The 26521-nt window shown below is 33.1% G+C and overlaps 3 protein-coding genes across 4 annotated transcripts; all 3 read right to left on the bottom strand.

Moving 5' to 3' along the window:
- Positions 5065 to 6336, bottom strand: LOC105172801 (F-box/kelch-repeat protein At3g06240-like). Its single transcript, XM_011094379.2, has one exon. The coding sequence runs from the start codon at positions 6303 to 6305 to the stop codon at positions 5205 to 5207; it is 1101 nt and encodes a 366-aa protein (XP_011092681.2). The 5' UTR covers positions 6306 to 6336; the 3' UTR covers positions 5065 to 5204.
- Positions 7879 to 11065, bottom strand: LOC105172432 (pentatricopeptide repeat-containing protein At1g02370, mitochondrial-like). The gene is made up of 2 exons (XM_011093851.2): positions 10688 to 11065; positions 7879 to 9242 (listed from the first exon to the last, which is right to left on the bottom strand). The coding sequence occupies exons 1-2, from the start codon at positions 10964 to 10966 to the stop codon at positions 8091 to 8093; spliced, it is 1431 nt and encodes a 476-aa protein (XP_011092153.1). The 5' UTR covers positions 10967 to 11065; the 3' UTR covers positions 7879 to 8090.
- Positions 17446 to 24915, bottom strand: LOC105172431 (homeobox protein knotted-1-like 1). 2 transcript variants are annotated; one of them, XM_011093849.2, is made up of 7 exons: positions 24755 to 24914; positions 24231 to 24657; positions 23986 to 24108; positions 23692 to 23857; positions 19241 to 19488; positions 17924 to 18132; positions 17446 to 17738 (listed from the first exon to the last, which is right to left on the bottom strand). In XM_011093849.2, coding segments are annotated over exons 2-7 (1017 nt in total). In that variant the 5' UTR covers positions 24501 to 24657; positions 24755 to 24914; the 3' UTR covers positions 17446 to 17737. The 2 variants fall into 2 exon arrangements, with proteins under 2 accessions (XP_011092151.1, XP_011092152.1); XM_011093850.2 differs by lacking the exon at positions 17924 to 18132 and having other exon boundaries at positions 24755 to 24915.

Raw genomic sequence — 26521 nt, 5'->3', positions numbered from 1 at the left:
CGGGAAGTAAAGAAGATAGCCTTTACCTTTTGATGCCCGAATTTCTGAGTGTTGTTTGATGAACATAGGATGTCTTATCAAATCTCGCCAAGCTCTGCACACACACTGAAACCTCACTAGGGTTTCAGTTGGCAGCATCATGAGGATAATTGTTATTATTTCAAAGGGAAGAGTTGGCAGCATCTTGGTCCCAAGGGAAAAGAAAAAACTAGGGTTTGTTCGAACAATGTTGAGAAATTGTTGGGTTGGGTTCAGGAAGATGAGGAAATTTTAATTGAATTTCATGGTCTGTTTATCCCCATCTGTAGTGAATGTAGACAGGAGTAGTGAATTTGTAACGGCAATTAAGAGTTTCATGCCATTAGAGTAGTCAGATTTCAGAGAATTTAATTATAATAATTACATGTAATAATGGTCCAAAAATTCAAATTCAATTTCCAGCACAGCCTGGAGTTGGAATTTCACATGTTTCCACCAATTTGGGAATTTTCTAACTACAATATTTGACCAAAAACTAAAAAGAGGGTATTTTAATTTTCTTTTTCAGTTAATTTCCAATTCTGTTTTCTGAACATACCATATTAAAACTTTTTGCATAAATCTAAGTTTTTCTAATTATTTTACGAGGAAATTCTTATACTTTTATTTAAACTCTTTTTTCTAAGTTATTTGCAAAGTTGTCACATTGTAACTTAACAACAGTGCAAGCAACCACGTGGTTGGAGATAAAAGCAAGTTTGTGCTAATGAACACAAAAGTAATCGGTGATGTTCGGCTCAAAGATGATACCAAAGTAGAGAACAAGAGAAAAGGTATGGTCATTTTGGCCACCAAGAATGGAGATTACAAACTTTCCATAATGTTTACTACATTCCAAAAATGAAGAATAACATTTTGAACATCAATCAACTTTTGGACAGTGGACACAAAGTGAAGATAGAGGACAAATATCTATGATATCGAGATCGAGACGATAGGCTTGTCGCAGAAGTTGACATGAGAAGTAATCAAATGTTCAAGCTTAAAATATATATAGTTAAAGCAAAGTGTCTATAAGCTTGCATCAATGAATCTTCATGGATATGGCATATAAGATTCGGACATCTCAATTTTGAAGGGCTTAAGATGCAAAAGAAAAGAATATGGTGAGAGGGGTTCCCAAAGTCAATCACCCTAGTCAATTGTGTGAGGCATTTCTACTTGGAAAGTAAACAAGAAAAAGTTTTTTCAAGGAGTCACTTTCTAGGGCAAATAAACCTCTACAAAAACTTGTGCATGCGGATGTGTGTGGTTCCTTCAACCCACACTCATTCAACAAGAGTTCATAATTTGTACTTTTTATCAATAAAAGGTTCAAAAACCTTGTTGAGAAATAAAGTAGTTATGAACTCAAAGCTCTGAGGACCAATAGATGTGGTGAGTTTACTTCTAATTAATTAAAGTCTATTGTGAAACGCATGGAATTCAATGTCTTATGACTGTTTCAAGAACACCACAACAAAATGGCATTGCAGAAAGCAAGCATAGAAAAATTCTAGACATGGCAAGGACTATACAGAAAAGCAAGACAATGCCGAAAGAATTTTAGACCGATGTAGTTTCATGTGTTGTTTATTTCTTAAATCGATCACCAATAAGGCGTTTGAAGAAAATAACTCCACAAGAAGCATGAAGTGGATAGAAGCCAGTGTGAAACACTTAAAAAGTTTTGGCTCTATTTTATATGTTCATATGTCGGAGCAACAGAGAACAAGACTTGATAACCGAAGTAAGATTAATATGGTGTTTCTTGGCTATGACGAGAAGTTCAAGGGGTACATATGCTTTCTATCCTATTGCTAAAATATTGTGATTGGTAGAGATGTGGAGTTCAAAGAAGACGGCTAATGGAACTGGAGAAATGTGTAATTTTCTTCCACATTTAGAATAAGAAGAGAATTAGGAGCAAGAAGTTGAAGGTGAAAATTCAAAACCCGCTACACCAAGCTCAATTGATCAACCTCAAAGTTATCGTAGCATTAGTGCCATATATGATACTACGAAACAATAAATGGTGACAATCTTTTTTGCTTATTTATGAATAATGAACCTTTGCGTTTTGAAAGAAGTCATAAAAGGAGAGAGAATGAATACAAACCATGGAGGAAGAAATTCATTCAATAGAGAAAAATGACACTTGAGAGATAGCTACACTACCCAGTGGTTATGAAGCCATTGGAGTCAAATGAGTATACAAAATAAAGAGAAAAGCCGAAGGAGAAGTGAAAAGGTAAAGCGAGGCTTGGTGCAAAGAGGTATAAACAAAAGCACGGTGTGGAATATGAAGAAGTTTTTGCTCCCATTGTTGGCTTGGAGACTATACGATTATTGATCGCTCTTGTCGCACAAAATCATTGGCCAATTCATCAAACTCTTGATGAATAAGTGTATATTACACAATCGGATGGTTTCTTGGTCAAATGTCATGAAGACAAGGTGCTAAAATTTAAGAAGGAATTGTATGGGCTCAAGCAAGCATCAAGGCTTGGTATAGTCTTCTTGACAACTGTCTCAAAAGAATGCTTTTTCAAGATTCCTGTCATGAGTATGCACTTTGTGTAAAGAAGGAAAAAGTGATATTTTATGTATATACATTTATGTGGATGATCTTATTCTTACGTAAAATACTCCACATTTGTATGCCAAATTCAAGAAGGCAATGGCGTAAGAATTTGAGATGAGTGGCGTGGGATTCATGTCATATTATTGGGGAATAGAAGTGAAACAACAAAGTCATGGAATTTTCATTTCTCAAGAGGCATATGCAAGGGAGATCATAAAAAATTTAAAATTATGGAAGGCAATCCCGTAAATACTCCAATGGAGTATAGAGTAAAACTCTCCAAAAATGATGGAGCAAGAAAGGTCAACTCAACTACATTTTGAAGTATTGTGGGGAGACTGGTATTTGACATGTACTAGGGCCAACATACTATTTGCATGGGATTTGTGAGTCCATTCATGGAAAATCCAAGTGAAGAATATATGAATGTTGTAAAGAAAATTCTTCAATATCTAAAAGGTACTTCTGATTATGGCATTTTTTACGCCTTTTCTAATGATGCTTACTTAATAGGATATTGTGATAGTGATTATGCAGGTGATATTGATAATCGAAAAAGCATTACTGGATTTGTGTTTTGCTTTGGAGAAAATACAATTACATGGTGCTCAAAGAAGCAACCAACTATGACTCCATCAACATGTGAGTTGGAGTACGTTGCAACAACTGTGGGAACATGTCATGCAATATGGCTAAGAAGATTGCTAAGTGAATTTTATTTTGTGCAATATGGAGCAACTAAAGTCACTATGGATAAAAAATCAGTTATTGCTCATGCTAAGAATCCAGTGTTTCATATCAAAGCGAGCATATAGATGTAAGGTTTCATTTTATTTGAGAATGCGTTGCTAACAAAGACATTGAGGTGGAATACATCAAAACTCTTAATATTGTATTTTCAAACTTTTATTATTAAATTTAACTTGAGAGTAAACACACCTTTATATCAATTCATACTTAATTCTTCATCCGAATTGATCATGTAAACATTAAATTATATAATAAAAAACATACTAATCACAAGCATGATCACATTTTAAACTATCCAACCATAATCCATATTCATAAGATGTAAAGATGACCTGAGTGATAGGGTGAATTAAGATATATAATATATACAAACAAATCCAAACCAATCTTGTGTTTCATTTGCTATGTGGAAAGCTCGGGTTTTAGGCAATGCCCCATCTAATTATTGTGCAAGTTCCATAACTCAATCCACTCTTAGAGGTAGGTCATATAATTTGGCACAGTAGTTCAAACCTAATAAGGGCTAAAAAAATTACTATTGTACCCCCTTTTCTTCTTCCTCTTTCCTTTATTCCCTCCTCTCCCCCTTCTCCTTTTGTCCCCCGTCACCCCCTACCGCCACCATCCCCGTCTTTTTTCCCTTCCCTCCCATGTGTTCGTTCCTACCGGCCCCTTCTTCTTTCCCCCTCTTCCGCCTACCGTCTTCTCCCCTTCCCCTTCGCCCCCCTTATCTTCAAGTTTTAGAAGGAAGTGTGCTACTCAAAAGAAAATGATATTAAATTTTACACAATCAATATTTATGATTTTATTTTTATATAGAAATAAGGGTAAATAGGCAATTTTCAAGTTATTCATCATAATATATTTATAATTCTCACAATAAGAATCAATCTAAGTAAACTCCCTCTAGGGTTTTTTTTTTTTTTTTTATCATGCACGTATTGATTATCAATCATATAATCCAAATAACTCATACTTACAGTAAACACCACCTAAGTTTGATTAGAATGTCAGTGGATGTTCTGATTCAAGTTAATATAATTTTTACCAGGTATATACTACAACTAACTAGCTAGAATCTCCCATATAATTTGTTTTGTGTTTTCAATTATACATATCATTGGCTTTATTGCTATTCTCATGTGTAATTATAGGTGTTTGGCATTTTGGTAAAGTAAGAAATGAAACTTGACATTTGATCCATTATTTTTGTAATGCTAGAAAGTTAAAAATTTGTCAGAAAATGGCACGTGCAAGTTATGTGCTGACTTCAATTTGAAGACACGTGTAATTCACACATGTGGCTTCGCAATAAATTTTAAATTTTCAAAAAAACGTGTCCTCAAACTGTGAAATTTACAAAAATAACAAACCAAATTGCAAGTTTCAATTTTTGAAAGATCAAAATGCAAAGCACCCTTAGTTACAAAACTAAAATTGCAATAAAACTTATATATGTACTTCACTAGAAAATTAATTACATAACAACCTAGGGTGATTCATTCTCCAAAATCCCTATTACGTGACGCCCCATGCATGCTACGTTACACATTAATTGCATCGTTCACAATTTTGGCGCGTAATAGTAACTTTTCCAAGAGTAGTTGGTATCATTTTTGGGAAACACATGATTTCACATAATCGATAAAGGATCTAAATAGTAAAGTTCATATAATTTATTACGAGCTGAAAGATCAGCTAAAGGTTCCTTGGTCTAACATGTACGTGAGCCGTACACTTAATAAATTTTCAAAATCAAACACGTCATCGACTGTATATATCTAGAAAGTATTATAATTTGATAAACTACACTTACCATAAGGCCTTCATGATAAGCTCCTCGTTCTTCATTTTAGCCTTCGAGCAAAACTAGGCTATCCATGTAGTTGGTGAAATTAAGGTAACCCCTCTCCTCTAACCTAACTATTTTGGCTGTGTTACTATCAAAATGACACACAACCAAGTCTTGTTCGGAATCTGCAAATATAATTTCATCGTTTTTGGTAAATACAAGAGGCCTGACAACTCCAGGATGTACTGAAATGTTGAGCATCTTAATCCAAGAAGCTTCCATTCCATACTCCATCATGACCCACAAGTAGCAATCGTTTTCTTGCCAAGGATGTGGGTTAACCACTTGATGAAACAAAAATAGAGAGAGTTTTCCCTTGTAAAGGCCGACGTACTCCATCAAGTCCTCACCATCGGCTTCATAATTTGGTAACCTTATCTGTCCGAACGTCTCATTTCCAAGATGGAAGGTGAGGATCACCAATACGTCCTTGTTGGTATCTCTATAGAATGCTTTCCAATGAACTGAGTCGCAGATTACTAGTTCAGACCTGACATCTAACAAGCTCCATGAGAAGTTCTCCACCACGACGTCCTTCCAAGAGTTAGTGATCGACGAATAAACCTCAACTTTAGTATTTTCTTCAGTTTTGTGGTACTTGGAACCCAGATCCAAAACATCGTCATGTCCATCACCAGGGGCTACAAACCTGATGATCTTGTAGTCATCGGTCTGATCATAGTATCCAAACCCTAGAGTAACACAATCATTTTTTGGATCTGATGATCCAACAACACCAGTGATTGGATGGTCTATGACCCTATATCGTCTTATTGAAGGGTTGCACAAATATAAGGCCGTCCCATACCTCTCAGTATCCGAGAGGCACAACAAACCATTACAAGAACCAATTACAATTAAGGACATCTCAACAGATTGGAAAGGAATAGCAATCTCCATAGCTTCCTCAAATGTTTCCTCACAAATTAAAGTAAAAGCCCGATCAGGATCATGGTCCATCAGGACAGAAAGAAGATAGCCTTTACCTTTTGACTTCCGAAGCTCTAAGTGTTTCTTGATGAACATAGAGTCTCTTATCAAATCTCGCCAAGCTTTGCACACACATTGAAACCTCACTAGGCTATCAGTTGGCAGCATCATGAGGATGATTGTTATTATTTCAAAGGGAAGATCAGTTGTCATCTTCTTGGTCCCAATGCACTTAGATCAAAAGAAGAAGAATCTTCAAAAAAAAAAAAATTTTTTCTTGCAGGAACGATTAGGGCTAATCTCTATTGCTGAAAATTGGAAAAGAAAACCAGGGTTTTAATGTAGAGAAATTGTTGTGTTGAGTGAGGAAGATGAGAAAACTTTAATTGAATTTTTATGATCTGTTGATTCCCATTTGCAGTCATATATTATATAGAGTGCAGATAGGATTGGTGAATTAGCAACGGCAATTAAGAGCTTCATACCATTTCAGTAATTAAATGCTCTATCTGGCAAATTTATGAAGTCAGATTACAGACAATTTAATTATAATAATTACATGTAATGATGGACCAAAAATTTGAATTTCAATTTCCAACACAGGCGGCTGTAATGAATCGAATTCAATTGTGGGAACGTTCAGACTACAATATTTGACAGAAAATTGTGTAGAGGGTATTTTCAAAATTTTTCAGTCAATTTCCTTTTCTGTTTTCTGAACCTAACATACTAAAACTTTCTGTATAAGTCTAAGCTTTTCTAATTATTTTCGGAGGAAATTTTTATACTTTTATTTATTCTCTTTTTTAATGTGTAATTCGCAATATATGATTATAAATAATTTATTTAATGTTATGTCAGATAAAACTTTTGAATAGTGCTATATATATTAATATATAGTGTTATTGTGTAAACATATATCCATTCATATATATGTAATTATAATATCCCTATACATTTACATATAGAGTAAAATCTCTATAAATTAATAATTTTTGGATCATGAATTTTTATTAATTTAGAGAGATATTAATTTATCGATAAATTAATATTTTATTAATTAAAAGAGAGACTTTTTAAATTTAACAAATTTAGTACATATGTGTTGAAAATAAATGAATTCATATATGTTTCATTGATTATATTCATGCATCAATCAATTCTTTGTAACTAATTAAATATATTCATGTTGTATATAATTAACTATTATATTCATAGACGTATGTATCAATTCATTGGAATTACTTAAATATACATGTTTACATTAATTCGTTGCACTTAAATTTATAGTCAATTAAATATATTCATGCATGATGATGAAACGTATACTATATAAATCTCTATATGAAAATAAAATAATTCATGACACCCAACCATGTCTTTTCTTCTAAAAGAAATCGCAAAATCATCTATGAATGATCAAATGCGTAAAGCATTACAAATTTCATATTTTAGCAAATTACCATAATATTTATGAATTATTAATTTAGAGTTTTAATGGGACTTAATATTTATAAAGGAATTTTCTGAAAAATTATTATCTTATTATCTTATCGAATTTGATGATTTTTTACAAAGGCCCAAGTTGGAACTGAAAAATTTTATTATTTTAGAGAGTTTATTAATTTATAGAGATTTTACTGTATTTAAGAGAGAACAAGTATCAAAACAATCTTGTTGATAAACATGGTTAAAATATGAAGAAAAAGTAAACAAGAAAGAAAAAACTTGGTGCAACAGCAAGTAATTACAAGAAACCTGAAAAGGAGAGAGCATTGCCCTATGAACAATGGTAACATCTGATGTTCAGTTTAGCTCTTAAATGAGCATGCAGAAAGATAGAATGTTAAGGATACATTTAAATTGCCCACTGTCAACTATTACCAGGACATTTCACTTGTACAGCTTCTGAATTTAGGTGCTCACATTAATCTCCAACAGTTATTATAGCATAAGTTAGATCCCTGAATCGGAAGCTTTAATGTTCGAAAGCAAAGAATTGGTGTCGACACGGTTGGTCTTCTTCATGATCTGAATGAACTTCTCAGCTCTATCCGCATCATTGTTCCCCTGAAAATAATTGAGGAAGAATTTAATGGTTTCATCTGTGGGGAACCACTTGCGTTTCCCAGGTTTTGCCTTACTCAAACCGGTCTCCAGATACTTGAGAGCCAAATCTATCTGGCTGGTTTTTACGCATAAAGCTGCAAACAAGTTTAGTGTCCTCAAATTGGGTTCGTCCCCTCTGTTCGCCAGGCTGTCGTAGAGAGAACTGGCTTCTTCAATCATGTTTCGGTTGATATAATATTCTAGCAGCACATTCGGCAGTCTGTAATCATAACTGGAGCAGCCTTCTTCCCACTCCTTAAAGAGCTTCTCAAGGTTCTCCTGATCTCCCAGTTTGGAAAGAGCCAAAAGCATGAAAAGGTAACTAGTATTATTGGGGGTTGGAAAGGCCGACTTCAGAGCCTCCCACGTTCGATTAACACCTGATCTATTGTTCATCTCAGAATACAACTTGATACGGGTGCGGCAGGCTTCAAATACATCATCATCAGGTTGCATTTTCATATTCTCCATCAGTCCAAGAAAAGCATTGGCCTTCTCATGCAGTCCAGAATTACAATATATGGTTGCCATATTTCCATATGTAAACAAATTACAGTCCATGTTATTGCTTTTCATCTTCTCCAGAACTTCGTCAATGGCATCTAAGTTTTTCATAGCAGCATAACTATTAATCAACAGGTTGTAAGTGTAAATGTCAGGAGCAATATTGTTCTCCTCCATTTCTTGCACTAAAGAGACAACTTTTGCAGGCTGCTCCATGCTATAATAAAGTGACGCCAGATTGTTGTAATTTAGAGTGGACATGTAATTGGATACCTTCATCTCCTCAAATATCTCCAAAGCCTTGTCAAGAACTCTTTCCTTGCAGTAACAGCCAAGAAGTGCTCCATAGGTTTTTCTGGTTTTGTCTGATACTTGAAGGCTATTGAAGTATTTTTCTGCAGAAGCTACACCTCCAGTCTTGCAAAGTAGGTCAATTCGTATGGCATGATCAGCATCAGTTAATTCAAGTTTGCTGCTTTGCATCCAGTCGTACAGCTGATGTAGGATAAATTGGAATAAAACAAAGAAAGTGTAAGTAAATGCAATCTCATAATTACATGTTAAAAGAGGGAAATTGCCTCCAGTAAGGCAAGTACAATATCCACTGAAAATTATTTGGCTCAGAATGACTACAGCAATGCAGAAAACCTGAGCAGCTTAAAGCACACATCTTAAGAAAGGAAACAACAGACGTATAAGAAGCTAACTTTGACAAGGAAAAACACGCACTCAAACTTTGGTGCTGGAGTTGAAATATTCACAAACATGGTCCTGCTCAATGATTACTCACCAATTTCAGATCTATCTCAGCTGGACATTTCTTCTAAAACAAAAATTGAACACTACTTCCATTACTGATTCATAAAACACTACAGACCATATTTATAGTTTTAGAGTTGACAAAAGTGATGATCAACAACATTGATACCTACTCTCGGGTTTAAGTTAAAAAACCTGTTTTTCCAAAAGGTTTAGCTATAACTTGACCTCTGGAAAGTAATGAATACAGACTGAAAGTAAAAATAGTGACTGAAGGTTAATTTCAGTCTGTTTCTTCTTCCTTTTTTTTTTTTTGGGAATGACCCCTTTAGCATTCATTTTCATTTTGCTTTTCTTTCTGTAATTTGAGTGGCAGTGACTTTCGACAAAAATAAAACTTGCATTATGAGTTATGTGCAATGATCAATTTATGGTAATTTCAATTTAAACTTCACATTATGTTGTGATTCTTTTTTCAGATTTATAATAAACCCGTAAGACGCGCAAAAGGTAGAACACACTCATAAATAAGACGAGCACTCGTGCACCATCCCAGAAAAGTAGAAAACCAAACCACGCACTGCGCATTAAAAGCTTCGAGTAACTATTTAATATAACATTTGTATTTCCTCCTACATGCTTCACGATTTTCTACTTGCCAACTTGATAGGATAAATTGAAATTTTCATTTTTTTTCATGAGTAAGCAGATATACACAGCCCAGTAAAAATCCAAGCAACAACCTCATGAATTCCTTCCACTCCCTCCTCCCATGTAAACCATAAAAAAAGAACGATTTAAAAATAAACCAAAAAAAAAAAAAACCGAACAAATTGCTTCTTGGAAAAGAAAAGATATGACTAGAAAATTCAGACATCAACATATTAAAACGTCCAATTATTTTTTGGAACGCAAAACTCATGTAGGGTTTTTCCAAACAGCAATTGTTTCAAAGAACTACTGCCTTCAGATTATAATAATTAATCCTCAATCGCAAACTTCTAAGGTCAACAATATGCACAGAAAATTCAACTTTACACTAATAATACTTCAAATGAAATTCCATGAAACTGAAATCATATTCAACTGTTTTAAACAACTCAGGAAGAATTCATTGATGAAGCAGTGAACGTAATCACCATCGATAAAGGGGTAAGCCGAAAGGGGGGCAAAAAAAAAACCTGGAGAGCAGCCTGGAACTTCTTGTGCTTGCGGAAATAATTGCTGAGGTCCGTAATATCATATCTCCTTACTTCTTTTCCCTCACTCACCCATTTGTCCAGAATATCTGGTACAGTGGACTTGGAGTTCGCCTTGGCCACTTTATGGAAGATAACTGTTTTCCTCCTCTGTTTCGGCCCCGGAGCTGCTTTCTCCGCCGCGGTACACAACCACCGTGGAGGAGAAGATGCAGACGATTCTTGGAGGAGCAATCGGCCGATGGTTCTCATAATCGTCATGTCTCCTCCCCTGTTCTCTCAAAATGAGCTGAGGCGAGTTTAAGGGTTTAGCAGGGGTTTTGGAGAATTGTGTACACCCTACCGATTTGAGAGTATTTTGCTCCCATAATTGATTAAATTTTTCAAAAAATAATTATGTAATTACACATAAAGGGTGTTCATTTCGATTAATCCAATTGAACCGAAAATTCATTATGCCGAAATAATGTATTGAACACCGAATCAAGATAGCCCGTTTGATTCGATAAAAATCAAATTATAAATTGAAAACGATTAAAATTGTCAACCCCTAACTTACACGACTAAAATTACATTTTTTCCTTATCGCCATACACAAACGTGACATGTCCTTTACAACCTCACAATTACACCCTTTTAATTAAAGTTGTAACTATAATTTACATCGATGGAGCAAAAACTTACTAGTATACCGCCCCTAATGTAAATTGCCTCGGCACGGCCTCAAGCAATGTACTTGCAATTTTATAAGAAGCAGATGACGTTTGTGTAATTAGATATGAACTTAAGGGGTGTTATGTAATTTATCTTTAAAATATTTCTAATAAGGTGTGTGCAACATTATGTATTTAAAAGCGCGTTCTAGCTTTCTGGCTCGTGCAACGAGTATATCAAAATCATCAAAGAAAGAGTTAAAATTTGCATAAAAGTTGCAACTATTATTATCACATAAGATTATGTTTGAATTGATGGGTTCAAATTTGAGAAAACAATTTTAGATGATTCCATATTATAAGAATTTGAAATCCATCGAACTTTATGAAAACACAGTTCATAAAATCAGAGTCAAACTTGATTTTTTATTTTTTTTTCTAAATTAGAATTATCCAAATAAATTAAAAAAAAATATTATAAAGAATTCGAAAATCTATAATTTTGAATTCATCAATCCACATAGAATCTAAAAAAAGTTGAGAAGAAAAAAATAAAATAAAAGTTTGTAATTTCCATAATATTTATTTCCTATAGTAATAATATTCTTAATCACATTGAAATCCAATGCTCCTTATTACAAAGTCAACATTTAGACCTTTGTTTACTAGAAATGGAAGAAACCCCAACGCATGCCCTCATGGGTAACGACATCGTTTATAAGCTGCAAAATAAAGCTCATATCAATTCTCGAAAATTAGCATAGTTATGGTCATACTTAAAAATAGATATATTAGGACAAATAAAAAAAATTCACCTATCTTTTCCTTAAGTTCTAATTTTTATAAATTAAATATAAAATCTCATCTTCTATGTTTATTCTTTTATTACTATTTTCCTAAATATAGTAGCTTTAAAGTAATTAAAATTGCATTTATTTTATTTTAAAATTATAGCCTTTTATTTATAAAATTAGTGGCTCCCATCAAGTGCATTTTTAATTTTTTGTGTTAGTAAAGAACAAAATATTTATATATTACTATCTACTAATACTTTTATTATTATAATTCAATTGTGTTATTTATTTAGATATAGAATGTACCATAATAAGTAAATAAACACTTGGGACTAATTTTAATTCAAATGACAAAAAAAAGAGAAATCATTTTTGGATTAAAGGATATATTTGTCATTATAAAATATTTTAAGATAGACATGGGTGTTAATTTGGCAATTATGGAGAAACTCAAGTACAATTCAAGTATTTGCAAAAACTCATGTATTAATTTGATATTTATGAAAAAACTCGAGTATCAATTAGATCATTTACAAAAACTCATGTATAAATTTGATAATAATACCAACACTCAGGCACCATAAATAATTTTTACTCCTTATTTAAATATTTAAACATTGTCCTTTGTCTACTAAAACTATAGTTAATATCGTGTCGTTTTTCAATAAAATGGTCTCAAATCAAATGAATAAGTTGCACTAGATTTAACCGCGATATAGAATTCTTAACATGGATAATGAAATTTGAAAAGAAGAAAAGAAAATACGATGTTTATGCGAAAAAAAAAATTCTAACACTTATGATTTGAATAAAATCTTAAAAAATATGAATCTAATCAACGGACAACTACGACACTGTAGTTGCTATAAAGCCATGATTGCCTCAGTACATGCAATTTTTCGTAGTTATCGCGCCTCTATGTGAAACTAAATGCATAGAAACAACATCCACACGATTTGAAGAATTGCTAGAGAGTGGACAAGTATCTTACAAGGATTATCGTGTGTTATCTTGCCAAGGTTGCTCGAACACACGAGCGTTTTCTTGTACTCCCAGTTGAGGAGGTAAGAAGCATGCTTCATCGCCCTTGCATGACGATTGAAGCATGTTGGAGCGATATAACACAGACCGTTGGGTTCTATCGCAATGCACGTTCGTGTTTCGCACTTCTTTCGTATGTACTCTTCCAAGCTTGCGCGCGAAACATTGCTTCTTGCCACACACCATGAGAAGTTTGTGTTGCTAAGAACATATGCCTAGAAAAGTTGTAATATGTAAGAAGAAACCATGACAACTAATAACATATCACGCATATAAAATAAACTTATGTCAACTTTCTTACCTTAGAAACGAGGAGGAAACACAACAAACATAAGAACCACAAGACTCTCTTTATTTTTTTCATGATAACTCTTAGTTTTCAATGTATTTTATGTCATGACGATTTATATATATATATATATATATATTGATCATAATCTGAAATTTTTCATTAATAGACCTTATCATAGAACAAAAAGATGTAATTGTAATACAACGTATCATGTAAAATAAACAGAAAATATTATTAATTAAGTTTAAATTCTTGTTGACATACATGAATGTAAAGTATATGTTTCCTTTCCTATTACCACTAGCAATTCCATTTTAATTAATGCAGAAAACAAAAAGTGGGCAGCAATATAACTATTTGCTCATCTCTTTTAACCTTTTTTTCTTCTCTTTTTTTTTTTTTTAAATCAATTACAAAATTGTATCATAAATTTCAATATTAGTAAGCAATTAATATACACAAATTACTAATATCGAATATGTATAATTAATCAATTATTACTATTGCGATAGATGAGAAATTATTAGTAAAATAGTTTAATTCCCACATTTGCTAATTTAATTGTTTGGCAAATGAAGTTAATTAAGCGTGTGTTTTAAAAAAGAAAGCTATATATGTAGAGAAAAAATGTACTAGTTAAAAGCATACTAAAACAAAAGATAGTATTAATGACAAATATTAAGTCGTATAAAAATTTTAAAGTTGTTACTCAAGATAAAATCTTAAGTGAGAATGATTTTGATTTTTTCATAATATAATTATTAGTGACAAGAGTTATGCATTAAGTGTCATTATAGACAACTGCGTCCAACCATAGATGTTGATCATTAACCGAGATGTTAGATGATGACACGGGACCTCGAGAAACAATGTCCCGATACTCACTCAATTTTTGGAAATAAGACAGTCGGCAACATGTACTACATCGAAAAACAGTCTGCCAACCCCGACATATAATCATAAAATCGAACGTCATACCACACTAGAACATGTATCAGTAGGATGAGGACCTCGTACTTCATGAGCCACACCCCCGTGGTAGGACGAACAAAAACCAGCCCAATTGCATCATAAATCATTCCTTGCGGCCAATCTATCTGCTGGTCATCACCCCAGTGCGTAGTACCCTCCTGAGCAGTTGGGGTTTGCTCCTACTGTGGTGGGATCGATGTCACTCCATCAAAGTACTCTTGTGTCCTTTCCTTATCATGGAAAGTTCAATTATAGTATTCTAGTATAAATCCTCTCATGAATAAGTCAAAATTTACCTTATTTGGTGTTTTGAACCTTCATTTTTGCAATTCCAATAAGGGCACCTAATCGTCTCACTGTTCATATGTACACGTTGACACTTAACCCATTCTATGAAAGAATTAACACCATCCTCAAAATCCAGCCTAAGACCCTCCCATTCCTACAAGTTCATCTTATACATCCATATTCTCAGTTGTCTTAACATGATGATCACTATACATACATATATATATATATAATTATACTTTGAGCTCTAAATTAATAAATATTACTTGCTACTAAAAACATATATACTTAACATAAAAATATAAAAAAAAAACTATAATAAATTAAACTGCATTTCAATTACAAAAAAGGGTTTAAGTTGTTAACTGATCAACCAACTAAAAAGATCAATGGGGCATGATAAAATGACGCAATTTTAGTTGATCAACTGTATATGCTAAAAAATCAGAGAGAGATTGAGAGTGTATGTGGGCTAACAATTTAAGAGAGCGAGAAAGAATGAAAAGAAAACAGCATACCACACATATATAAGATACTTTGGAGCGGGCTTTGAAATGATTTTTAAAGCAACCAAAAAGTAGCCGTTAAAATATAGTCTGTTGTAACACATTATAGATGAACAAGGCCGCGGTCACAATTGAAGATACCTTTTGTATCAGTTCTGAACTGTTTCAAATTTGTAATGGTGTTTTATACACCAATTGGTACGGAAGTCTTATTTCCAGTATAACCATTTCAACACGACGTTGGCCGTTTCAAATGGTGTTCCACAGTTGAAATGGCTTCTATTTTGGATTGATTTACGTACATTCACCTTCTAAAAAAATTGGAACATGTGTTGTAACACATTATTCGTTAACAAAATATGAAAATTCAACAACAATGACTTGATAATGTTAGCATTGATGATTCGTTATAATATCATTACAAAGACCTTTCGAATCTGTAACAGATGTTGCCCTTCCAAAATTACTATTCCAAATTCAATATTTTTTTGTAGTGTCAAATGCAATTTTTTGGCAGAATTGGTCGAAAACGATGAAAATTGCCAAAATTCTTAAATTATAAGAGTAAATTATGGAAATCAATTCATGCAAGAGCAAAAATGTCATCGCCCATAAGTTATAGAGCTAAACTTGTATTTTTTCCCTTTTCGTCCCATAATTTAGGATCTTGACACTTTTGATTCTATAACTTTCAAAAGATAATAGTTTAGGTTCCAAGGCACCTTTTTATTAGAGATTTAAAGAAAAAAACCACCTGATTGACACTTAACCATTAAGTGCTCAGTCTGAAAGCTTAACAGGCCTTCAGGAAGTGAATCAAAGTTTACCAAGAGGTTGCTGGATTATGGCTTTCATCAGTCCAGCCATGACAACTATCAATTCATCAAAGGGCAAGATCATATTTTGCTTATCCTCCTTGTCTATGTGGATGATATTTTAACATGTGGTCTTTCTCCTACTCTCATTGATGGTGTGAAACAGTACTTAGATGATTTATTCACCATCAAGGATACTGGTTTTCACCAAGTATTTCCTTGGCCTTGAAATTGCCCGGTCCACTATTGGAACTACTATATCCCAGACTAAGTGGACATTATTCGTGATGCTGGCCTTGAACATGCTCGCACAACCAACATCTGTTACCTATGGGACTCGAGCTTTCTACTCACTCAGATACTCCTCCTCCTGACCTGGAACCCTATAGATGATTTGTTTGGAGACTCCTCTACATTGGTTTCACTAGGCCGGACATTTCCTATGGGCACAATAATTGAGTCAATTTGTTCAACGACCTTGCCAGCAGCATATGGATGTTGCCCTCCACTTGGTTTGTATCTAAAGGGATGTCTCTCCAAAGGGCTATGTTTTCTTTCCTCCAATTCTCTTGAATTGCAGGCATATTGTGATGTGGATTGGGCCCCACTTATTTTGACTTTGTCGATATTTAATGGCTACTGTGTCCTCCTATGACCGACTCTTAAAACCAAGAAACAAACTACGATTTATACGTCTTCTAGTGAAGCTAAATATCAGAGCCTTAGCACTATAGTTTGTGAACTTATGTGGATTTCCTTTATTCTTCAAGACTCGTAGGTTGATGTTCCTACTCCTATTTCATTGTTCTGTGGCAACAAAGTTGCGCTCCATATTGAGGCCAAGCCGGTCTTCTTGAGCACACAAAACATCTCCAAATGGACTCTCATCTTGTGCATGATCAATACAATGCATATTTGTTCCTCCATCTCACCTCTCCAGCAAGCTTCAGCTCGCTGAAGTTTTCACCATGCCAATCTGGTCCTTTCATTCTACACTTGGCTAGCTGGGCTTGTACTGCTGACTTGGTGCCAGCTAGACGAGTTACTTAGGATGTTAGGGATTTGTCAGGTGATAGTTTTGGTGCCTTGCCTATTTAAATCCCTTGGATGCTCATTCCAGAATAATGAGAAAATCCAAAGAAATTTTCCATAGCTTTCTTCTTTGAGTGCATTCTTTCCACTTTTCACATATTCCATGTGTAGAAAATAAATCCCAAGAATCCCTTTATGTATGTGTTTAACGAGGAATAGTTATAATAATCTATTCAAATACGTTGGATACTATTTTCACTTTGAATTAAATTTAATAAATTTTAAAAAAAATAGATACAGAATTCAAAAAAGTATAAATTAAATTAATAACTAACATATTATTCCGAACATATCATCATTTAAAGGATACAAAATTGAGTTGTCGACAAACATATCTCAAATGAATATCGCCCTCTGATATCGATCATTCAATCACAGAAAACAATTGTCTCCAAACAAAAATAACATGATCAATACAACTCAACCCACAAAATATTTACTCACAATATACAAGCTACAGCGCAGAAACTATCGCCTTGATGGACAGTTCTGCGCTTGGCTTCAATTGCTGATGATAGTCGCCTAGTTAGCTCATCGCCGTCTAACCAAGCCTGCAAGTCCCGTTCATTGTTGCATGCATCTGGCACAAGAATTCCACACCAATCAGCTATAATTCGCGTAAACAATTGATCATATATATGCATCCATAAGCCTATTATCGTGTTAGTGTGTAAGATATACGTGCATGGACGATATGAAATACAAGATGCAACATGAAATTGGAGTAACAAAGACTTTGAGATGGAAGATAGTTTTGATTCACACCAAGAGTGTTTCTTGTTCAAGTAGAGTGCCTCAGTTTCTCCCAAGTAGGTGGATCCTGCAATATTAAGATGGCCATTTATGCCATCCATGACGGAAAAACTCGAGTCATCGATAGGCCGCCAGTATCGTTTCCTTTGGTTAACAAACCAGTTATTGATCTGCTTCTGCTCTAATCCGGTAACATCAGATAGCCGATTTTTCTCTTCTTCCTGCTCACAATGCAGCAAGAAATTAGACGGCAGCTTCAAGCTTGGAGCTCATTTGCGTTCTCCGATTTTGCCCTCGACGGATCGGACCATCGAGTAGGTTTATATCTAATGATTGATGTTCTCGCCTATTGTCAGAATAAAGGAAATAAAACTATACTAATTTTTTAGGACGGATAACTCAATATTTTTAGTAAGAGTCCTCTGTATTTTAAAATGCAGCAATTTACCCCACTGTGCTTTTTAAAATGAATCAATTTTACCTCCTAAGATACAGGAGTAAATTGCTTCATTTTAATTAACACAGGGGGTAAATTGCTATTTTTTCTTTCATAGGAAGTAATATGTTCATTTGCAATATCACAAGAGATAAATTGCATTAGACCCGATTTTAAATTCCTCCATTCTAATTTTGAACTATATTTTGATAGATATGGAGGGATTTTTAAATTCTTTTCAAATGCAGTCATTTAAAATCTTTTTTTCAAATTATTCTTGAAAATTCAAATCCATCAATTTAAACACACCACAAAAAAAACTCGTTGTAATTTATCGAATATTCATATATGAGAGAATTATAACCAGATAAGAATCCTTTCGATCCCATATTTTTTCAATGATCTATTTCACGCTCCATCTCAAGCAAAATCAGTAAAAGCACAACATTTCAGTGTTGGTGGATGATATGCGTCGGCCATGAAAACCATAAAAGAGAATCAAGATTATGCCACATCAGCAACGACATTGACACTAGTCGACATTTTCACGTCCGATGCATATAAGAATTTCGCTATGATCTGACTCTATCTCGGCAAAATTATACTTTTAAGTCCCACATGATAAGAATTCAACACTTTTAATCCTCTATTTTATGGAACTTTCAAAATGGTTACAAATTAAGAAAATTCAACACATTTGACCCTCTGCTTTACCGGATTTATAAGACGAAATGTGTCGAGTTTTCCTAATTTTGAAACCATTTCAAAAATCTCATAAAAACGGAAAACTAAAAGTATCAAAATTTCTATCATATGGGACAGAAAATACTAACGTTAGAATGCAAGGTGCATGCAGGTTTGAAGCAATAAACTGACGACTACATCGAAATTACCGTGGGATAAGGCCACTTGTAGTGCTCGTTCCACCAGTCCAGCAGCGCCACTCTCGCGTCCTCGGGTAGTTTCCCTTTCTTCCTTTCCCTGAGGAGTTCTTTTCTCAAACTGCTGAGATACCCGCGGTACTTCCGCATCAGCACTTCTTTCAATTCCCAATCCCCTTCGCGTCTTCTACGACTGAAGTCTCGACTCTCATTGTGCGTTCGACCACGCATATCCTCATTAGATCGTCCGCATCCATCACCTTATTACAAATGGATTACAAAAATCACCATAATTTGAAGGAAAAAAATGAAACATGTGTAGTATTTTCTCACAGATATGTATCTGTAAGAACATAAAATTACATATCATTGCACGAAAAATTAAAGTTCTAGTCCTATAACTTAGAAGGAGTTGAATTTTTAGTCATGTACGAATTGATTTTCGTAATTTAGCCATGTAATCTTACAATTTTGACAATTTTAGTCTTGTGTCCGGCAAATTTGATCAAAAAATTATATGTGAATTGCACGTGACACAATTAAATTATAATTTGAGTCCTGTATATCAATTGATATAGTACCAACACTGCCAACTTTTCTAAGTTACACGATTAAAGTTGTCAATGCCCCCTAAGTTACTGGACTATTCACATGCGAATCACATACAATTTTCCATCCAAATTAGCCGCAAAAGGATGAAAATCACTAAAACTTTAAAATTATAGAACTAAAATAATAAAAATCAATTCTTGCAAAACCAAATATGTCACCTCAATGAAATTACAAGACTAAAATTACATCGTTCCCTTCACTTGCATCAAATAATTCATCAACATTCAAGGCAGCATCTTAGGGGTACTTTGCAAGTGAAATCGATGCAACTATTGCCCTCTTTTCTTATATATGACGTGTGCATATTAAATGAAACAAAATATGTTACGAGATTTGGGATTGACAATTCAATCAGTTATTTTTCAGTTCGCAAACATCATCTCCATCATATCAGATACTACAATATTTATAGTAGCCAATGCGCTTCTTTAATTTTCAATCCTTCAGTTTGCAAACTCGATCTGAATTAAAAATTTTCCAAGTCTTGACAATATTAATTTTAGCATTTCTAGCTATGCTTTGATTGAAATCTTTGAACTAATCCTTGTGGAATCTTTGAAATGCATAATTGAAAAAGAAAATCAGAGGGAAGCAAACTATGTTAGTTTTCAGGGTAAATTACATTCATATATTTTGAAATTAGCATTAACTACACGAATATTTTCAATCTTTGGCTGAATTATACGTACACTCTTATTTAGTGACGAAAATTTTACTTGAAATAGATGAAATTGCAAAGATCAGGCCATTTTCTTTGCTAGGCCAATAGCTTTAATCGATTTTACTTGTTCAAACCAAATAGCTCAGAATTCACTGTCAAGGAAAAATGGAGAAGAAAGCGAAAGAGAAATATGGTGTATGACAGTATAAGAAACATACATAGAGAAGAAAACTTGCCGTTTTAATTATGTACAATTTTATGGGGAAATAGCCTTTTTTGTTATATAGGTTAGGCCTATTTCACTTTTTTGTCGTATTATTATGAGATTAGTACTTTTAGTTTTGTAATTTACAAAAATTAGCACTTTTGATCTTCAGACTATTTTGTATATAATTTAACGGTATGGGTCACGTACCCAGCACGTGGCCGTTAAGTATTTTCGATTGAAAAGAAAATTGACATGTTTTTCAACTTGAGGCCACTTTTAGGGAGAAACATAACTACATTTGAGGAAAAAGCAAATCTTGAAGGAAATTAGGGTAAAAAAATGGGGAACTCTCTCTTCTCTCACAAAAATTGAATCTCATCCTTCTTATATTTCTGTAAGTTGAAGTCAAGTAGAAGCAATACAAAAAATCATGTCTCTCACAAATGAATCAAGTAGGGCAAGTGGACCATTCATATGCTACAGTGACGTGCTCCTATGTCGTTAAATTGTAGACGAAAAATTAGATGAAGACCAAAAGTGCTAATTTTTTTATAATTTAGGAGACTAAAAGTACTAATCCCGTAATAAATGAGATCAAAAGTAAAATGGACCTAACTTATGGGACCAAAAAATACTATTTTTCCTAATTTTATCAAGACTAAGTTTTTCTCGAACATTTTGATTAAAATGGCACATATCACTTGTACATTTGTACCAACACCAATGTGTGAGAGGTAGAAGATCTGGAGCTATGGATTCAGGCGGGAAAATGCAATTTTATTTCTACAATTTAGGGGATGATAGTTTTTGTCCAGCATAAATTAATTTTTACAATTTAGTTTTGTATTTTTTACAATTTTAATCATTTTTCGACCCCGAATCCCTAATTTAATTGGGTCATTTTCAAGTCACATGCAATTTTTTAACTAAATTAGCCGAAAAATTATTAAAAATGCCAAAATTTTAAAATTACATAATTGAATTGTGAAAATTAATTCGTATTAGGACAAAATACCACCTCCCCTTTATATTATAGGATTAAAATTATATTTTTCCTAATCTTATTGTATATATACAATATATTTGTATGAGAGAACCTAATCCTAGAACTAGACTTCTTACACATAAAATTCTTTGGGGACAATCCAGTATTTTAGACCTCAAGATCTATGTTTACAGGTATTAGGTTCAAACCTGAGAGGGTTCTTTCCAGCAAATATGTTCAAAGAAACCATAAGAAGGTGTTTGACTAATTTTATTTAGAAGTTATGAAATCTCTGGTTTTATATATATATTTATGGAGCACAAAAAAAAAAAAAAACTGCAAGAGTGTTTTAGTAAAATAAGATTATAAATATTAATAATAATAATTTTATAATTGATATAATCAAAATTAAAAGAATTTATTACAATTATTTAGAAAAATAGATGTAAATTAATTCTAAAGAACTTATAAGATCGTATGATCTGATTTTTGGATCTTATAAATTAATTTCGCAATGAATATAACAAATATTTTCATAGTGTTTGGATTCATTTTTTGAGTATTTTGTTGTATTTTGTGGAGATAAAGAGAAAAAAATAAAGATAAATAAGTATGTGTTGGAGATATATGTATGTTTGAATTTATTTTTAGAGATAATTTAAAATAAGTATACGTTGTATATTTGATATTATTTTGGGAGACAAAAATTATATTTTATTGTTAAATTATGTCTCTTTTATATATATTTATATATATGTGTGTGCCTATATACAAGTATTGTATGTTTAATATTGCATGTTGGGATACAAAAATTACTGTTTATTGTCAAACCATACTCTTATATATATATAAGTATTTGTGGCAAATGAGAAAAAAACGCTTTCTACATAAAAGCAAATATTAGGCGTGTTTTGATCCATCCAAAAACGGGCTGAAAATGAAACCTTCATGAGCTCACCCAAATTAATTGCACTGCCCAATCCAATATTTCAGATGAAGAAATTGTACAAAAGCATATAGGCATTCACTTCCTACCACAATTATGGTAGGTGTCGCTTTCAAATCCTATAAAACTCATAATTACGTATTTTTATTCCCATAAAAAGTCAGGTACGTTGTGATTTAGGGACTAAAAAGGCATAGTTTGGGACTAAAAAAGTGTTGTGGTTTTGGCACTAAAAAGTCCCAAAATCAAACTTTTTGGCACTAAAAAAATATAATTTTGAGTTTTATAAAACTAAAAGCATCGTTTACTCTAATTATGGTATCAAAATAAATTTTATCCTTATTTTATGGGACTAAAAAAATATTTCGTCCACGTAACACCTAATAATCCAAACATAAAAGAATTAAAAGATAAATATCAAACCTCATGGAAGGAGGCACAACTTAATATTGCAACTGCTATAAGTTATAAGCAAAATTTAATAGAAGATAATTATAGAAGAGAAAGAGCTAAATAATTCAAACTGGAAATAAGTTCTAACATCTAATTATGGTTAATTATTACGTTTAAAATAAATAGTCGTAGTAAATAATTGACCAAGACCGCACAAAGATTGTTGACGGTGGTTCTTGCGAATATAGCTAAAATATTTGTATTGGCTCATAACCATAGCAAAAACTATTTTTTTGTTATAAATAAGTTAAATTTTTATATTGATTTTATCGAACTATAATTAATAATAGTTATTTATTAGGTAATTTAGTCCATAACCAATAAAAATATAGAAAATAGTAATTTTTTTTTCTTGTGGTGGCACTATTTGCATGTGAAAGTGTAGTGGAAAGCTTAAGTGATTACAGGACGTGGCAATTTTGGACTTGTGGAAATTAATTTTAACAATTTCATCCCCTATTCAAAATTCAAGGATGATTTTGACTAAAAATTCATAAATCGATGGGATATTTAGGAATATTGTTGAGTAAAAACTATAGAAGGAAAGTATGGAGATGGGAAACCTAAAAAGCACAGAAAAAGAGAAGCTTTAAAGTACCGGGAGCAGAAGGGCAAGAGTTGGTGTTGGTGTTGGTGTTGAACAGTAGGGTTTCTTTGCAGAGATTGGTGAGCTGAGATTGGATGCTGCTCAAGAAACTTGTCGCTTCCTCGTATGGCTTTGACAATTTTTCCTTGTATTTTTGTAGAATCTCGCAATACCATTTCTTGAAAAAACGCACATATTTGTACATGTAAACAAGAAATCATGAGGTGGAAAGCCTAAAATTTGTACTGCATAACGCCAAGTAAATCATGGGTTTGTTTCATGTAATCATCGATGATCAGTTTGTACCATGAACGCATCAAGTTCAGGATCTGTTCCGATCCCAACAGTTGTGCTGCTGATGGAGACCATGGGATGGTTTTCTTTGCTGATTACTTCAAGAACTGAAGTCATTTCTGGAGGTGCTCCCACCTTCAAACCAAACATCACAAAACTATTCAAGAAACAACACACACACACACACACAACTTTGTGGCTGGTATGAGATATATATATATATATATAGATAGAGAGAGAGATTTGTTTTGACAGACCTTTCGGCAGTCAAGATAAGCAGAGATTAAGTAAGGATAAAGAGGGTGATTAGCGATCTGGGCTTTCACTGTATAATCTACCAACGGCAATGGCGTCATCTCCAATCCCTTTCTTCCTTGATGAGTTTGATCAGTAGCTAAAGCAAAGGTATGATGATTGTGATGGCCACTCATCACCCTAATTACACTGTGATGCACATCATCGTCTCCAGCAGAATTACTGTCCATGGGACATGAAATCGAGGGATCTAATCTGTATACCTCATCCATATATCAATCACTACAGTTCTTGCACAATTTCTTGATCAGCACACCAAGTGTGTGTGTGTGTGTGTGAACAACTGAGAAATGAACAAACAGTGATTCTGATGTACGTCTGCAGTGACTGTTGGGCAAAGGACCCTCAAAATCTGGAACCGAAGAAGGGCTGCAGGAGAAAAAAACAGTAGTTTGAGATACAGTCAAACACATCTGACGATGAAAAGAGATTCCCAACCTTAGATAAGAGTTGAAAAAGACCAGACCTTTAGCACTGCAGGTTGGGATGGAGAAAAACAGTAGTCGTGTAGACTTAATGGACAAACAAACACTTCTGACAGCAAAACACACACAACACACAGTGATATATAGAGGGAGAGTTAATGAGTTAATGTGTGGGGCATGAAAGAGAGAGAGAGAGAGAGAGTGTGTGGGGGTGAGGGAACGGACAGTGGATTGATGAGCATTTGGCTGACGTTCTCCCATCTGCGAAACAGTGATTCCATACAGTATGTACTGCTTTTTACTAGGATTACAACCCTACGTACAGGACAGAGACGTGAGGAGAGAGAGAGAAAGAAAGGGAGTAGGTGTAATTATACTCTCATTTTTTGAGTTTCGATGTAATTATAAATATTTTTTTTTAATTTAAAAAATTATATCTAATTGCTTTTGTTTAATAAATTGATTTTTTCGTTAGTTAAAATTTACTGAATTTGTTGATATTAATAAAAAAATTAAAAAAAAATTATATTTACCCTCCATAAATTTATTACTGACTCAGTGTAGGTCAAATAAATCTTTTTATAACCAAATTATCTTTATATGCCTTCACACATTATTGCATATGAGGATGTATATTTTCACCGTTATAAGGATAGTTTAGTTTGAAAAAAATTATTTGACTACAATAAGTACGTAATAAATTAATCGAGAATATATATCAATTTTCATTTAGTTTTTCTATTAATATCAGTAAATTTAGGGTTCATTTGGTGCGAGTGAGACGAAAAATGAAGTGAAAGGGGGAGGGAGAGGGAAAGAATCACTACAAGAAATTTTACATCTCATAAGGAAAAAATTCGTTACTGTACGTCCAATTTTCTTCGTCAATACTTCTCTAGTGACGAAAATGTGTCTTTACTAAGTTTGTGCTGGAAAGCCCGACGCTAGAAGTTCTTGTAACGAACTTGAGTTTGTCGTCACAAATGTATTTGTAACAAACACTGATTCCTTACAATTGTGTAGTTCTAGTAACAATTGTGTCCTCACAAAAGCTTATGATATCGTTACAAAAAAAAAAACATATTTGTTACTAAAAGTGTGATTTACAATCGTATTTTCGTTATAAATACTTATTATGAGAATAAATTGTCCTCACTAAAACTCAAAATGAATAATATTTTAAATTTATTTACAATAACAAGTTTGTCACAATAAGTTACTGTGAGAAATTCATTTCCTTACTAATAGTAATTTATAGTGATTTATTTTCTATTCAAAATTACTTATAAACATGTTTTCAAAAATAAAAAAAATTCAATAATACCTATAAACATAAAGAAAGTAAACTTGACATAAGTAAATGTGCCAGCTACAAAACCGCAACAAAAAGATATTTTAAGAAACTTTCAAACATAGCTATTGTCAAGTGAAATGAAGGGTAAACTTATTATTTTAGTCCGTTAAGTATGCTTAATTTTAATTTTAGTCCGTTAAGTATGCCTAATTTTAATTTTAGTTCGATAATTATGTCTATTTTTGTTAAGGTCCAATAACTTACGAAATTGCTTACTTTTAGTCCTCTGGTAGATTTTCGGACAATTTTACCCCTATGAGTGCATATGGACTAAAACTGCCTAAACTGCCTTTCAAAAGTTGCATAAGGGTAAAATTATCCGAAAAGCTGAATAAACTGAAAATAATAATTTTGTTGAAAATAAATTAAAAATAATAATTTTTAATAGCTTTTGTTTTTAAACTATTTCAACTTTCTTTACAATTTATTTTTAATATGAAAATAAAAATTATTA

Source organism: Sesamum indicum, linkage group LG10, assembly GCF_000512975.1.
Source record: "Sesamum indicum cultivar Zhongzhi No. 13 linkage group LG10, S_indicum_v1.0, whole genome shotgun sequence".
Lineage (NCBI taxonomy): Eukaryota > Viridiplantae > Streptophyta > Magnoliopsida > Lamiales > Pedaliaceae > Sesamum > Sesamum indicum.
The sequence above is the reverse complement of the archived record's forward strand: the minus strand, read 5'-3'. Positions and strand labels throughout refer to the sequence as shown.